The sequence below is a fragment of the Electrona antarctica genome, assembly GCF_951216825.1.
Source record: "Electrona antarctica genome assembly, chromosome: 16".
Lineage (NCBI taxonomy): Eukaryota > Metazoa > Chordata > Actinopteri > Myctophiformes > Myctophidae > Electrona > Electrona antarctica.
The window spans coordinates 14,995,220-15,009,367 of record NC_136797.1 but is presented as its reverse complement, the minus strand read 5'-3'; the positions used below and the strand labels follow the sequence as shown (position 1 = coordinate 15,009,367).

General features: G+C 41.7%; 1 protein-coding gene across 3 annotated transcripts in view; it reads left to right on the top strand.

Moving 5' to 3' along the window:
• The first annotated feature begins 3,446 nt into the window (after nucleotides 1–3,446).
• LOC306939814 (retinoic acid receptor RXR-alpha-A) overlaps nucleotides 3,447–14,148 on the top strand; it is a 329,786-nt gene continuing 319,084 nt past the window's right edge. For all 3 annotated transcript variants that reach the window (XM_079524536.1, XM_079524535.1, XM_079524538.1), the window contains exon 1: nucleotides 3,447–3,766. In XM_079524536.1, the coding sequence (XP_079380662.1) occupies nucleotides 3,670–3,766 (97 nt within the window). In that variant the 5' untranslated portion in view covers nucleotides 3,447–3,669. The remainder of the gene's footprint in view (nucleotides 3,767–14,148) is intronic.

Below are 14,148 nucleotides of genomic sequence, written 5' to 3'. Positions count from 1 at the left end.
GGGTTAAAGCAGCATTATGTGGATGACACCAGCGGGCACTGAAGCAATTAGACATGTTTTAAATGAGGAGCATGTAATGCAGCTGTGTCTTGTAATGCAGCTGTCTGACTCTGGAGAGTTACTCTGTCTAAGGGGCGACTCACACGGTCGCAACAGATTGCTGTATGCTTGTTGTATACAAAGGGTGTGACATAGCTTGCACCAATGCATTTCCAATGGGAGTCACATGGTTTGACACAACATTTGTGTTGTATGAGGGGAGGGGCGCCGTCGAAACACAGCCGAAAGCCATACAACAGCTTGTAGTCCAAAATGTGGACTACAAACCATGTGACTTCCATTGGAAATGCATTGGGGCGGCCATGACACTCACAACATTCATACAACAAGCATGCATCAATGTTTTAAAGGTCTGAGTGAGGCCTAACTCACCATATTGGCTGTTGGAGGGGATCCTTGCTGAATTTGAGTAGGCTACTTATGTCTGGGTTATAATCTCTCTGCAGATTCGGTTTAGCAGTTTTTCCTTCTTTTTTTTGCCGATGCAGGTTCCCACATTGTGTCTGGCTAAACATCAAGAGGACATTTTATCTCCATCAAAAGCATGTTATAGTAGGCTATACTCTAGGTCTACGACAGCTAGTGGTACCCAAACTTTTTTTAATTTAAGGACTCTAATAAAATTCTGAGAGTGGAACGGTCCCTGGACCACACTTTGAGAAGCACTGCTCTATAGAGCAGTGTTGTTTTTGGCAGCAAATAATACATTTCTATTTTAGCTTAGTCAAAGTCTTTGGAATGAAACTTCATTTAGTTTTAGTCACATTTTAGTCACCTGGAATGTTTTAGTGTTAGTCTAGTTTTAGTCGACTAAATGTCATGTGAATTTAGTCGACTAAATCTACAGTTGATTTTGTCGACTAAAGTGTATTTTGGCGGGCCTTAATGCCGTCGTAATGGCTGATTTTACACTTGCTGAAAATAGCAGATCTACAAGCTACATGTGTTGTGAGCTTGTAGATCTGCTATTTTCAGCATGCAATCAAGTGTAAAATGACTTATACTGGATCTCTTGTCCACTAGTCCCTTCCTAACATTTTTGTCTAGTTTTTATTTGTTGACGAAAGTGTCAATATATTGGGAGTCTTAGTTTTAGTCATCATAGCTTAGTTTTAATTTAGTTTCCATTTAGTTTTCGTTAGTCACATTCTCTGCTATAACTACACAATATGTTCCACTTTAGGAATTTAGCCTCGTAAATGGACAGACAACCCAGAAACATAATGCCTCCAGCCACACAGCATGAACATATGTTTTGTGAGGTCACAGTGACCTTGACCTTTGACCTTTAACCACCTATACTTCTAATAAATTCATCCTTGAGTACGAGCGGACATTTGTGTCAAATGTCATGACATTCCCTCAAGGCGAAATATACTGAGATATTGCATTCAAGAGGATGGCACAGACATGAGGTTACAGTGACTTTGACCTTTCGGACCACCTATGTCTGTGCCAAATGTCATGAAATTCCCGAAATTCCTGAGATATTTACTTCTATATTTGTAAAGTTCCTGAGATATATATATATATTAGCATTCTAAAGGTTGGAACGGACATGCGGAGGGATGCACGTTTTAATGTATTACCACTAGAATTGCATTTTATGTAGTCATAGCACTTTATAGTACATATTATGTATAGTATAATATAGTATAGTATGTATAGTTTATATATATAGTTTCATTATATAGATACTCCACTGTTACGTTCTTAGCTTACACATGCTTCATGATAACTACTTTTTATGTATGTGATGTAGGCTATGCCATGCTTTTTGTTATTGCCTAATGTAAATCGCTCTGGATTAAGAGTGTCTGCCAAATGCCTAAATGGTAAATTGTATATCATATCAGTAATTTCCAAATACAGAGCTAATTATATACCCTAACATATTTTAAACGTATTATTTATTTAGTAGGCCTAATTATGAATAAATAAATGCAGAGTGAAAGGTGTTGAGGCTATAGTGTGCCCTTTGGTTTGAAAACTCCTGGTACAGTATATCTGACTGACACCACATCAAAACACAAACACTATGTTTTACTTTTAACAATTTACATTTATTGTATCCTAACTTTCCTGAAGACGTAGATTGATTGATTGATTGATTGAAGAATTTATTAACAGTTTGCAGAATTACAGTACATTTCAAGCACAAACTCAATACAAAGGCTGTTAACTGTGAGTGGACGACCCAATTAAGCATTACACTTGTTTCCAATAGGGTCCACCATGTTCAAATCATCAAAACATTTAGAGACGTACAAATAGACACTTCTATAGACAGAACAGGAATTCATCATAAAGGAGGTAAAAAGGGAAAAGAAACATATACAGTGAGGGGGAAAAAAAGGGGTGGGCGGTGGGGGGGATTCACGTTCAGCTCCGTTAATTTGTTTGTTTTCCTTGGAGGAGCTGCGTTGGGTCCCCAAGTCGGCTCCGTGACCGTACCTTGAGTTGGCTGTGTGGCCGTGACCGTCTCTTGTGTTGTCCATGCGTGCGTGTTTGAGGGATTCCGATTTTACAGGGGCCAGTTTCGAATTGCAGCCGTCCGTAGGTGCCCTTTGAGAGCAGTTTTGAAAGAGTCAAGGGATTCGCATGTCTTAATGACAGTTGGTAGGGCGTTCCACATTTTGGTGGCATAGGAGCGAAAAGAATTTAGTCCCTTGTTTGTGCCGAATCTGGGTTGTACATGGTTCGTTGCACTCCCTCTGGTGTTGTGGGTGTGGACTTCGTTAACATTAAGGAAGTATCTAGACAGGTACATGGGTATCTTGGTGGTGTATCGAATCTTGTGGACCAGACCCATTGCAAGATGCTGTACTCTGTCGTCGACCCTAAGCCATTCCAGCCTGTCGAAGTGGGCAGGGGTGAGGTGGGTTCGGGGGGCTAGGTCAAGTAGGAGCCTGACCAGTTTGTTTTGGGAAGTCTGGAGCCTGGTTTTAAGGGCCTTTGAGGTGCTGTGGTACCAGGAGGTGCATGCATAGTCAAAGAAACCCTGTACAAGGGCTCCTGTTAAGGTCTTCAAGGTGTTTTTGTTGACCAGTGAGGAGATCCTGACAGACAGACAGACAGACAGACAGACAGGAATAGTGGGCAGTGGGCACCTCAATCAGTTCACTATAAAAAAAAGAACATATTTAGAAATGGTCGAGAGAGCAGAGAGGGAGAGAGGGAGAGAGAGAGAGAGAGAGAGAGAGAGAGAGAGAGAGATTGATAACACCATAGACAAGCAACCAACTCGCTACGGTGCCAATCAGTCCCCACAAAGAGACACACCTGTGTGTGATTGTGATTTGTGACACCTGCCTGTTGCGCATTCTCATTAAAAAAAGAAAGGAATGAGCGCGAGCGGGAATTTATTTATTGACATTTATTTAACATCCCGTTTTGTTCAGAGCATGGTGTCACTCACTCACACACACGTTTCCTTGTAAAGAGTCTACTGAAGACAAAGAGTGAGTGAGTGACAACATGGAGTGTGTTCCTAATGTTGACATGATGGTAATTACCTACCAGCCTGGCTACTGTCAACAATGAATGCATGGATGGAGGATGAGGACGGCTTACATGAAAACAGACTGAACGCTGACTGAACCAACTTTGATGTGTGTCATGTGTACATTGAATATGGAAAACTGTAGAAAGAACTGTAGAAATATTTGCCTTCAAGAAAAGCAGGAGGCAGAGACATCAGCAATATGTAAGTCATATAACTCATGCCATACTTACATTATTTTGTAGACCTATTTATATTTGTATAGCCTGGCTGTGAGGTAGGCTACTTTTGTTTGATGCATGCATGCCTGTTAATTGAATGTGGCATAGTGGTTTGAGCAGTGCTGAGTCTGCTGACTGCTTGCAGACAAAATCAACTGACACCACACCTTCACTGTGTCCAGCAGTGCTGTGGTGTTGGTATAAAAGTAACTAGGTACTTTACTGCAGTATTTCCAATTTTCTGTACTTTTACTTCTACTCCAATACATCTCAGAGTACTTTTACTCCACTACATTTATTTGACAACTTTAGTTACATTGTGGCTACAAGTTCCGCAATGTTCCGTAAACTTCCGTTTCGGTGGTTCTTTGTGGTGGTTGCAAGGGGCCAGTGAGGCGTTCCAACGTTGAAGCACTGGGCCCTAGTGGTAAGAGGAAGGACTGCAGGCGGACCCGTGGATTCATGACGAGGAAACCCCCCGGACCTCAAATTTGAGGTCCGGAGGAGCTACTTCCGGCAGTCTTCCGGGTGCTTCAAAACGCCACTGAGCAACTTCATCGAAATTAATAGCTTGGGGGGCGGGGCTAGTTCTCCAGTTCGGTCTCTATCCTTTATATACTCTATGGGTGGTTGTGATGGCATCACCTCAGAGGTTCTTTGGGATGGTTGAGGTGCTATATCTTTTTTTTTTTTAGATATTGTTTTGCCTTTATTGCTATATTGAAAGTAGACTGACAGGAAATGGGGGAAGAGATGGGGGAAGACAAAGGCTTACCTTACCAGTACCATCGCTGCACATTCCTCCAACACGTTGTCGTTGTAAACTTAATCAGCACACTAAAATATGTATCTGAAAACATTATAGTGAAACTACTGAATGCCAAATAAAGTCTTGTTAGTGTAGCCATTGCACCCCGTCTTTAAACCTACCCTTTCTGTACTGTATGTATTTTACAAGGGTTAACAATAGTAGCTGTTGTGGTGATGAATTGCATTCTGATGCTTATTTCATTTACTATTTGTAAAGGAAGATCCTTATTTTCACAGGGAATACAATTGCATTCATAATTAATTATCTTTTCACCCTGGTCCACAATGATCTGTAGCCTGAGGTGAAGAAACAGGATTCAGCTGTTTCTGTATTTATTGAGCAACGGGCCAGTTCGAGTTCACATCGGCTAACAAGAGAAAACAGACTGTTCAAGCAAATTGCATTAGTATGTGCACACCAGAATCTGGTTCTATGCTCAGAAACAGACTATCCCAAACAAACCCACAACTCCTTTTGAATGTTCCAGACACAAAGGGATCTTTTCAGACCTGTCCGTTGTGATTCTTGTCCCGAGCCGGTCGGCTAAGTTGCTTTACAGTGTTGTCTCATGTGACAGCCAAGAGATCTTGGATTAATTTATATGAAAAAGACTGTCTCTGTGGCTCAAACAGATCTGGGAGACGTCCACGGAGCATTGGGATTATTCAGTCTTGGAGGCATTTCCGGGTGGTTTCAAAAGAGAATGCCAACGCTTGAACATTTTTGAGCCTGGTTCCCAGTTCCCACATCACACAGACAGGGGAAGAAAATGTGTGTTTAATCGGACAATAATCAAATGGAATATTGATTTTGTTTTGCAAGAATAGCTGATTCGAGTGCTGATGTTTTGTTTATCTACTTCTCAAAACAAACCAACTCATGATGATTACTCAATTCAGAAATGGTGCTTACTGCTTAATGAGAAGTGTGTTTATTCCCTGGATCCCACCAGCTGGCTGGCCTGTTTTCACAATGTTGCTTTTATGAAAATCCAGTTTATGGCGTACTACTAGCCAGGGCGAAAGCTGTCACTTTGACTTCACTTATGTTTCTTCATTTTATAACATAAAGAGTGTCTTGTGTAAAGCTGTGAGGCCTGTGCAGTGAGGTCTGTGCTCGCTCTCTCTCCAGAGAAAAATCCCAAGTTCCATTCAGCCTTTCATTCCTTCTCATATGTTCCTCCTTCTGTCCAATTCCCACTGATACAGTCTGACTTCTTAATTGGTATCCTTATGATATTCTCTTTCTGAATGTTGCTAGTGATGCATTTTGGTCAGAATTCATTATGCACACATCTGTAGCTCTGGCTTTTTTTTTTAGACACACCATGGAAACGGTGAAAAACGGAGAATAAGATTGTTATCAACATGCTCTGAATAGCGTTTGTGCCATAGATCTGCTGAGAAAATAAAATAATAATAATGGCTGCTGTTGCCAAGGTTATAGCTGACAACGTGTTGCTTTGTGACGCATTGATGAGCATGTTCAGGTTTCAGTGGCCAGGTTATTGTGTGGGGGGAAATATGCTCTCTCTTTCTCTCTCCCTCCTCTCTAAACTCCCTCTCTTTACTCTTGTCTCTAAGTATTTTGTAATTTGGGGGTTTATAAGTGTTGGATTAAACATCTGCCGTGTCTCTGAAGCTTCTTGCTTTGTTAACCACAATGCACTTACAGGCTCATTCATACTCCGATGTTGTGGCTGATAATAATTCCCAATTAATTACTCATGCCGGCAGGCTAAACCTGGGAGCTAAAACAATCTGTAATGACGCGCCACAAACAATGATAAAATGATTCATGTCCAAACAAGCTCATAAGTTTAAAATGTTTATATAGTTATTCAGTGCACAAAATATCACAATACAATTTCCAATAAATATATATATGTAATAAATATGTGCAAAGAAGCCAATTTAAACAGTGAGCAAACAAAAGTGAATGAACCAAAATACCAATAAAGTGCGAGTGCGGTCAACAAAAAGTATCGCTCCCAGCTCACCCTGCCTCCAAGTTCAAGCGTCCTTAGAGTGAGCTGGTAGACACCTGTATTTGTGACCTGTCTGGTGGCCACCCACAGAGGCGCTCCCACCAATAATGGAGCGTCAATGCGGTGCCCACACCCATCACCAACTAAGTGAGAATAACCATAGGCTAAGCACTCTTTGGCTCCTACACTCCAGTTTTATTTATATTATGTTTAGGTGACCTAACACTGGAGTATGCATGAGCCTTTAGACTGGTGTTCCCCAGTGGATCCCAGGGGTCTCTAATGCTATCCTTTCCCCCGCCATTGTTCTCTCTACATCACATCCCCTCTGCAGAAATAGACGATCTATAAGCTCACAACGAGATTAAACATCCTACCTGTTTATACAATCAATTTACACATCGTGCTAAATTACATAAATACGAGACTAGATATGCTACAAGAGGGTGCTATCAAGTCCCTAAAGCCAGAACAGGGTCTATGCAGCACACAGTACTGTATAGATCCATGGCTGAGTGGAACAAACTGCCAGATATGATCACAAAAGCCCAAAGAATGTACACACGCACGCACACGCACACGCACACACACACACAGGAATCATGATTTGGATTATATTTTCAATTTGTATCTGTGCTTTTGTTTTCTACCCTAGGAGAATGGAAGGCTTATTATGTAACTGAGGTAGATATAATTATATGCTTTTTCGTTTTTGTTTCTCTTCCAAGAAAATGGGGAATCAGAAAGTGGATGAGGAAGTTGTTTTCCTCATCCATATATCATTGTCCTGTAATGTCATTCATGTCAAATGTCATGTTGACTTGTTATGTCCTGTGTGTGGACCCCAGGAAGATTAGTTGCTCTATGCAACAGCTAATGGGGATCCTAATACAACTCTAAACTTTAAAATTCTAAATGAGACACGTTGTGAACTTGTAGATTAGCTATTTCTGCCAGATGTCCGCCTAGTTTCATCAAATGTTCGCTATTATGTCAGAAAGGGCTACTAACATTCATGTAGTTAAACGTACAGCTTATCTGGGTTGGAGGTGTACTACAGTATGTAGCCTATAGACAAATCCACGTAGCAGTGTCCTGTAGGCCAGCTGTATGCAATCAATGTTACGGCGTGACACCGCAGCTATGATTGCGCCAAACCCTAACCCAGGGCACTGGATTCGTCTATTCAGGGATGTATGCAATTCACAAAATACTAGAGTATAGGGTGTTCTTTTGCAAGTGAACAAACCAGCCCTGACCAACACGCACAGGCACCTTCCAGAATTATCCAAGTGCACCTGTCAGTCAAAATATTCTTGTCTGGATAACAACTAGCTAGATATAGTTTCAAACTGATAACGGTAACAATGAGCAATCCAACCGATGCCTTCTGCTTCCTGAATGCCAAATAAAAAGTCTTGTTAGTGTAGCCATATAGTTTGTCTAGTATAGTGAGATAAAAATGTCAACACTCAAGGAAATTGTCTTGGCTATTCTTTCTCCCTATCGGTATGTGTATTGTATGGTATCAGCCAAGAACGAGGGCGTCTGTCTATCCCCTTTTCAATGCACTGGACCTCTGGGAGATATATTGCTGAGCTGGAAGACCGTGCGTGGAATGTAACACCTACCATGAGCTCCAGTACTTGCAGTAACCGCACATCTTAGAAGCACTGACATGAAGTGTTGAATTGTCCATTCTGTCTGGCATTTGTACTTAACTGAAGTACAGTATCTCCAATTTTCAATAATTTTACTTCTACTCCACTAGTACACCTCGGATCCAAATATTGTACTTTTACTCCGCTACATTTATTTGAAAACTTTCGATTTTGATTATTATTACAAAACCACTTCAGCCCTTGGCCCCTATACGTTTCTGCCTTTTGAAAATGGCCGGTCTACAAGCTCAAAATGTGTTGCGATGTGACACATTGTGAGCTTGTTGATCTGCTATTTTCAAAAGATTTACTATTGGACGTGTAAAAAAATGGTCCAATACTGCTGGCACTGAGTTTTAGAAACCAAGCCTAGAGATTAACAGACGTACACAAAGCTCTCTTTGCACAATATACCATTGATGTATTTGCACAGTTGCCAACTACATCTCTGCTACTTTAGATTGGCATTGGCAGTGCAGTAAGCAAGTGGGAAAGGGTTTTGAATGGGGATATTTCACTTTAAAAAAAACCTTGTTTTTAAACCCTTCTACTCGGGCTTATGTGAACACCCCAGAACATTTTTAAGTTGCTCGATTCAGTATTTAGATATTTGATATTCCTTTTAGCTGCCCTGCCCCATTTTAACTTCAAACATAATTTTAACCATGACAGATTCGTCAAAAATACCCATCCTTTTTTCTGGTGACTTGAGGGGGGCTTTTTTTAATTTACTGTATTCATTTATTTTTAAAAAATTTGTTTATCTTAGACTCCTCCTCCTGGAGGAGTTATTTTCCAAAACAATAAAAAATAAATGAAAAGGGTAATTAAAAAAACAAACATCCCCCACTTACGTATTAGAAGAACAATATCAGTTACAATGGGTTTGTATAGGAAGGGGGTGAGGAAGCTAACATTAATATCAAATATCTAAATACTGAATCAAGCAACTGAAACTGTCTGGTAGTCTGGCAGCCAACAGGCTTTTTTTTTGTTAAGTTTTTTCTTTTGCTAAAATAATAGTCTATACATACATTCATGAATCCACCTGTTGACCGGCTGTCATCATTGAGCAATTTAATTTATAGGGGGTTATATGTGACCATACCATTTAACAACCTACAGTATAAGGTCATATTTTCATTATGCTTTAAGTAGCATGTGACATGATTCTGAACCCATTCCAAGCATTAGTTTGACACAAAAACACTCCTTGGGCTAAAAACGGCAATAGCCACTTGCCCAAATGTGCTGAGAACATCACATTTGTGAGGATGGCTATGGCCGTTTTTAGCCCAAGGAGTGTTTTTTTGTGCAAAACGAATGCTTGAAATGGATTCAGAAAATCCCCTACACGTCACATGCTACTTAATGTTTTTTTTTGTTTTTTTGGCCTTATATAGGTTGTTAATGGAATGGTCACACATACCCCCCCTATAAAATAAATTGCTCAACTATGACCATGACAGCCGGTCAGCATACATACATGAATGTATAGACAATATTTTAGGCCAATACAAAAATATCCCTTAAGTGTGACTGATGCATTCCTTTTATGTGGTGCTGTAATGGCCATTTTGGACGGATCAAAATATACTACATTAGGCTATAAGTAGCCTACTGAATAGTTTATTTTAATTAATTATTTTTGCTGGAATAGATGCAATGGAATGATTTAGCTCTGAAGTGGGAGCTATCAACTCTTACGTTTACATTTCCAACTTCCACTGGAATGCAGCATTAGTAACAGGAGAACATTGGGATTAAACTTAATCTATGGAACAGGATGGTGTATTTGTCACTCGACTTCAGGTACAATTTAGTAGTGAAATGTTGGTAAATGGTCTTAACGTATGGTAGGTACTAGGTAGACCATGAAGGAGACTGTTGAATGAATTAATGCAAAGTGCCCTGAAAGATGAATAATGTATGTAGACTGGAATGTCTAAACAAATTATTAGTCTTTCAGCATTGTTATAAAGTGGTGCGAGAGACAAATTAATACCATGGAATAAAAAGTTACATAATACAACGTTCTGTGGGTTTAGGAAAGACCAGTGAGAACGCATTGTTGTTTATGTGCTTTTTAACATTTTTAATTCCATTGACTCTCCTGAGGCTTTGTGGGAAGCATTTCCAAATGTGTTATTTTATTTGTCTCAATCTTGCGCAAAGCAGTCTTGGTTAAGAATGTGAATAGACCCTATTTCAAAGACTGAACGGACAACACAGTGGTGTTTCTCGAACAGTATCGCAACCCATTCTGGGTTTTCTTTCTATCTTTTTATCCCCCAAAATGTACTGTATACATTTTTCTATCCTGGCTACAAGTTCACGACGAGTCACGAGTCACGGATGCAATGCATTGTGAGACTGAAGATCAGCTACTTTCGCCGAAAGCGTTGGGACTGAGTTTTGAAAAAAGTTATGAAAATGTTTGGGGAACCCCTGGTATACAGACAGCATATAGCTTCCCCAAGCGATCTGCTCAGCAGCTGGTTATGGTTTGCCTCGCTCCGGCCTGGGTCTACACGCTCCTATAGCTCTTGTGGCGGGGCGGCTAAATGTGGGGTTAACCAGAGGTGGCAGCCAGCCAAACGCTGTGGAGGAAGGCGGGTTCAAGTTTAGGCTCCGTGACCCCAAAAGGATAAGGTGAGGGGTCATGGAGAAGTCAGGAAGCCATTGTTTTTAGAAATTCAGATTATTTGGTTATTTAAGCCGACCGGGGCGCACAGCCCCCCCCCCCCACACACACACACACACACACACACCGACTTCTTAGAGCGCTGAGAGGCCTGCATGCCATCATCTCATTAACCACATCTGTGCTGGCCAGAAGTGCCCCGCGCTGCGTACTACTGACAGGGCGAACTGGAGGAGAAACGGAATGAGACAGGCAAGGGGAGGTGGAGACGGCAGCAATATGTAATGAAAGGGTGTTTGAGATTCAGCTCATGTCTGGCGTTCATATTATCAATTACACCATGCAACATAGAAACTATAGTAATTGGGACGGCAGTTTGAAAGACGGTTGTTACTTTTTGATATCAAGAGGCCTCTCTAGTTTCCATCTTCTTAATTGTGCACCTCAGAAAAAAGAAAAAGAAACTATCAGTGGCTCTAGTAAAATCCTTGGCATTAGAGTTTTCTACTGTGTGGGTGTGTGTGTGTGTGGCGCTAATCCCGCAGACTGCTGGACCGATCATCACTAAAAAGCATTAGTACCCCCCCCCCCACAGGCCCACACACATGTTTTATACTTTTGAAATATTTGACTTTAATTTCATAATGGAACTCGATGCTGTTCCATTCGGGCTGACACCTTTATTTCTCAAAAGTGGAGTCATGCGACCAACGTCATACATAGATGACAAGCTGGTCACATCATGCATTCCCAACGCACCAAATCTGTGTGCCTTAGCCTTCGACTATTACGGTTGGCCGACCCATCGGCTTCACGGAGTTCACGCCACGGGTTGGCCAAGCTTTGCGTCACGTTTGTGCTACTGCGCTGGTGGCCTGTACTCTGCCAGTCAGTCTGACTGACTGTCTCCCATTTACTGTATGCACACGGTATCAACACGTCACATCAGCATTTTCCGATGACATTAGGCATCCCTGTATCTCCATATTTGGTCGAGAGCTTGTATAGTGTAGTAGTGGGTGCGGAGCTCAAGACCCTGATGCCAGACAGGAATTGGGTGGAGGGAAGTGGTTCAGGAATCCCTGCTATAGTCCGCACTCTCACATTGCAGTGGGCCACACTGCGCTTTCTTACAACGGGTGTTGCATAAACGGGTGGGGCATGCGTTCCAAACTGAAATTGTTCCCGAAAACTGAAATCATTCCTGACTATAGTTTGGTGCTCTTTATTAATCAACCATTGATTGACAACTAAACTAAAGTTAGATATTACAGTGTACTAATAACAGGTACACTACACAGCAAGTATTTTGGTACAACAGACTGCATAACAGTGTGGGCCTGGGCCATGCATTCCCAACTTGCAGCGTTCTCGACTTGCGTGGACCTCTGAGGGGGTGTGTGTGTGTGTGTGTGTGTGTGTGTGTGTGTGTTCACTTCAGTACATTTTACTACGCTGTTATTGAAGAGGTGGTGATCAAGACTGGGCGTTTTCCAAGCATAGAGCACCATAGTATGAATCCATTATCTCCACTAATGTGCAGTTTAAGAGACTAGCCCCTCTCTAACCCCATGTCCTGAGTTCACGTGCGTCTGTTAACTAAGAATGTAAGCACTGTGTAGCTCCATTCTCCTTCAGACACCGCAAGCACTCAATATTAAAACAGTTCACTGGCCAGTCAGGACTCAGAACTCGGTGCAATTTGTAGCACAACGCATCCATTAACATTGGTTGACTTTTCATTCTGATCCAATTCTGCGTGTTTCTGTAATTAACATGGGGTTTTTAGCATATTAGCTTAATGACGAGCAAGGACACGTTGCTCCGGCCTCAACCCCGGGCCCACGTGCCTGCCAATGATGTGAGGATCGAGGACGGAGCAGCACAGGTGACCTTTTTGTGAAAGACATCGCCGTGTCTATGCAGACACAACGCGTTTGTTGTCTGAGAGGACAAGGCCTCATTAGCACCACAAAGGGAAATAAATAAATAACACCGCAGAATAAAAGATTAATGGCTTCAGAAAATGAGCAAGGAATGGAGGTATAGAGTACATAAATCAAGGGAACTCGTATTTCATATCAAATGCTAGAATTTGTTCAAATGAATTTGCGTGAGGGGGCACACAGGATGACCAGACAGGAGAGCACGTATGTCTTCAAACGCTACTGTTTATCAAAGAGAGCAGCCTTCCCAGAGGATCTCATTGTGGGCCCCATGGGTACGGTGCCAACTTGTGGCCTGCCTTTCTGCCTTCCTCACGTCATGCAGGCTGCAGTGGGTTTCTTGTGTGATTGGGACCTGGCGGATTCCGCCACCACACAAAGAAAGCGCAAAATGCCAAGAACTCATTTACACATTAAACGCAACGGTCAAAATAACAACAGAAAGAATACGATAAAAAGATGCCTTTTTCATCTGGAAAACATAGTCTACCTTCTTCTTCACCTCCAGCCCTTTTTCTGCACAGCCACAATCCAAGAGTTCCCAGGATTTCTTTTCTTTTCTTTCTTTCTTTTGTACAGCATTTCATTTGATTCCTGAGACCACATCTTGAGTGGGCCTCTCGCTGGAAACATATGTTTTTCAGTGTTTTTTACCCCTGGCTTTTGGACAAGCAGTTCCTTTATATACCCCTTCTTTTAACTCTGCCAATACCGCAGAAACCTTTTCCTCCCATTTAGATGTCTGCAGTCAATTCAAACCCTAGAGCTCAACCTCGTGCCAAAAGGAGCGAGCGGCTTTGCAAAACCATGCATTTGACACAGTAGGAAACTATAAAAGCATGCATATTTAGATCATGGGAAGGATGAACGCAGCATGACTCTTATCATAAATCTCTCTTTATAAGACACACTTCACTGTCATATCCCATAACGATTATGTGCATTAGTTCCTTTCTTATTGTTTCTATTTCTCCACGAGGCCATCTATCAGGTTACACACTGATTAAACTATAGGTGTGTGTGTGTGTGTGGTACCCCTGAGAGGTGCTTTGCCATGCTTTTTCCTCTCTGCCAGTGCGATCAATTACGGTGTGTATGGCATAATTGGCATTACACTCGTCCACAGCCTTGATGAATGGAACAGTGATTTTTGCCGCATATGTCATTCTCATTCAAATCGATACCAAATGTGAAGGCATAGAAAAGGGGGCCGTGCGTCTCTTTTTCTCACTCGCTCTCCCTCTCTTTCAATACCCCACTCTCTCTTTCTCCTCGCTGTAATTCTCTCTCTCTCTCTCTTTACCCTCCCTCATTCT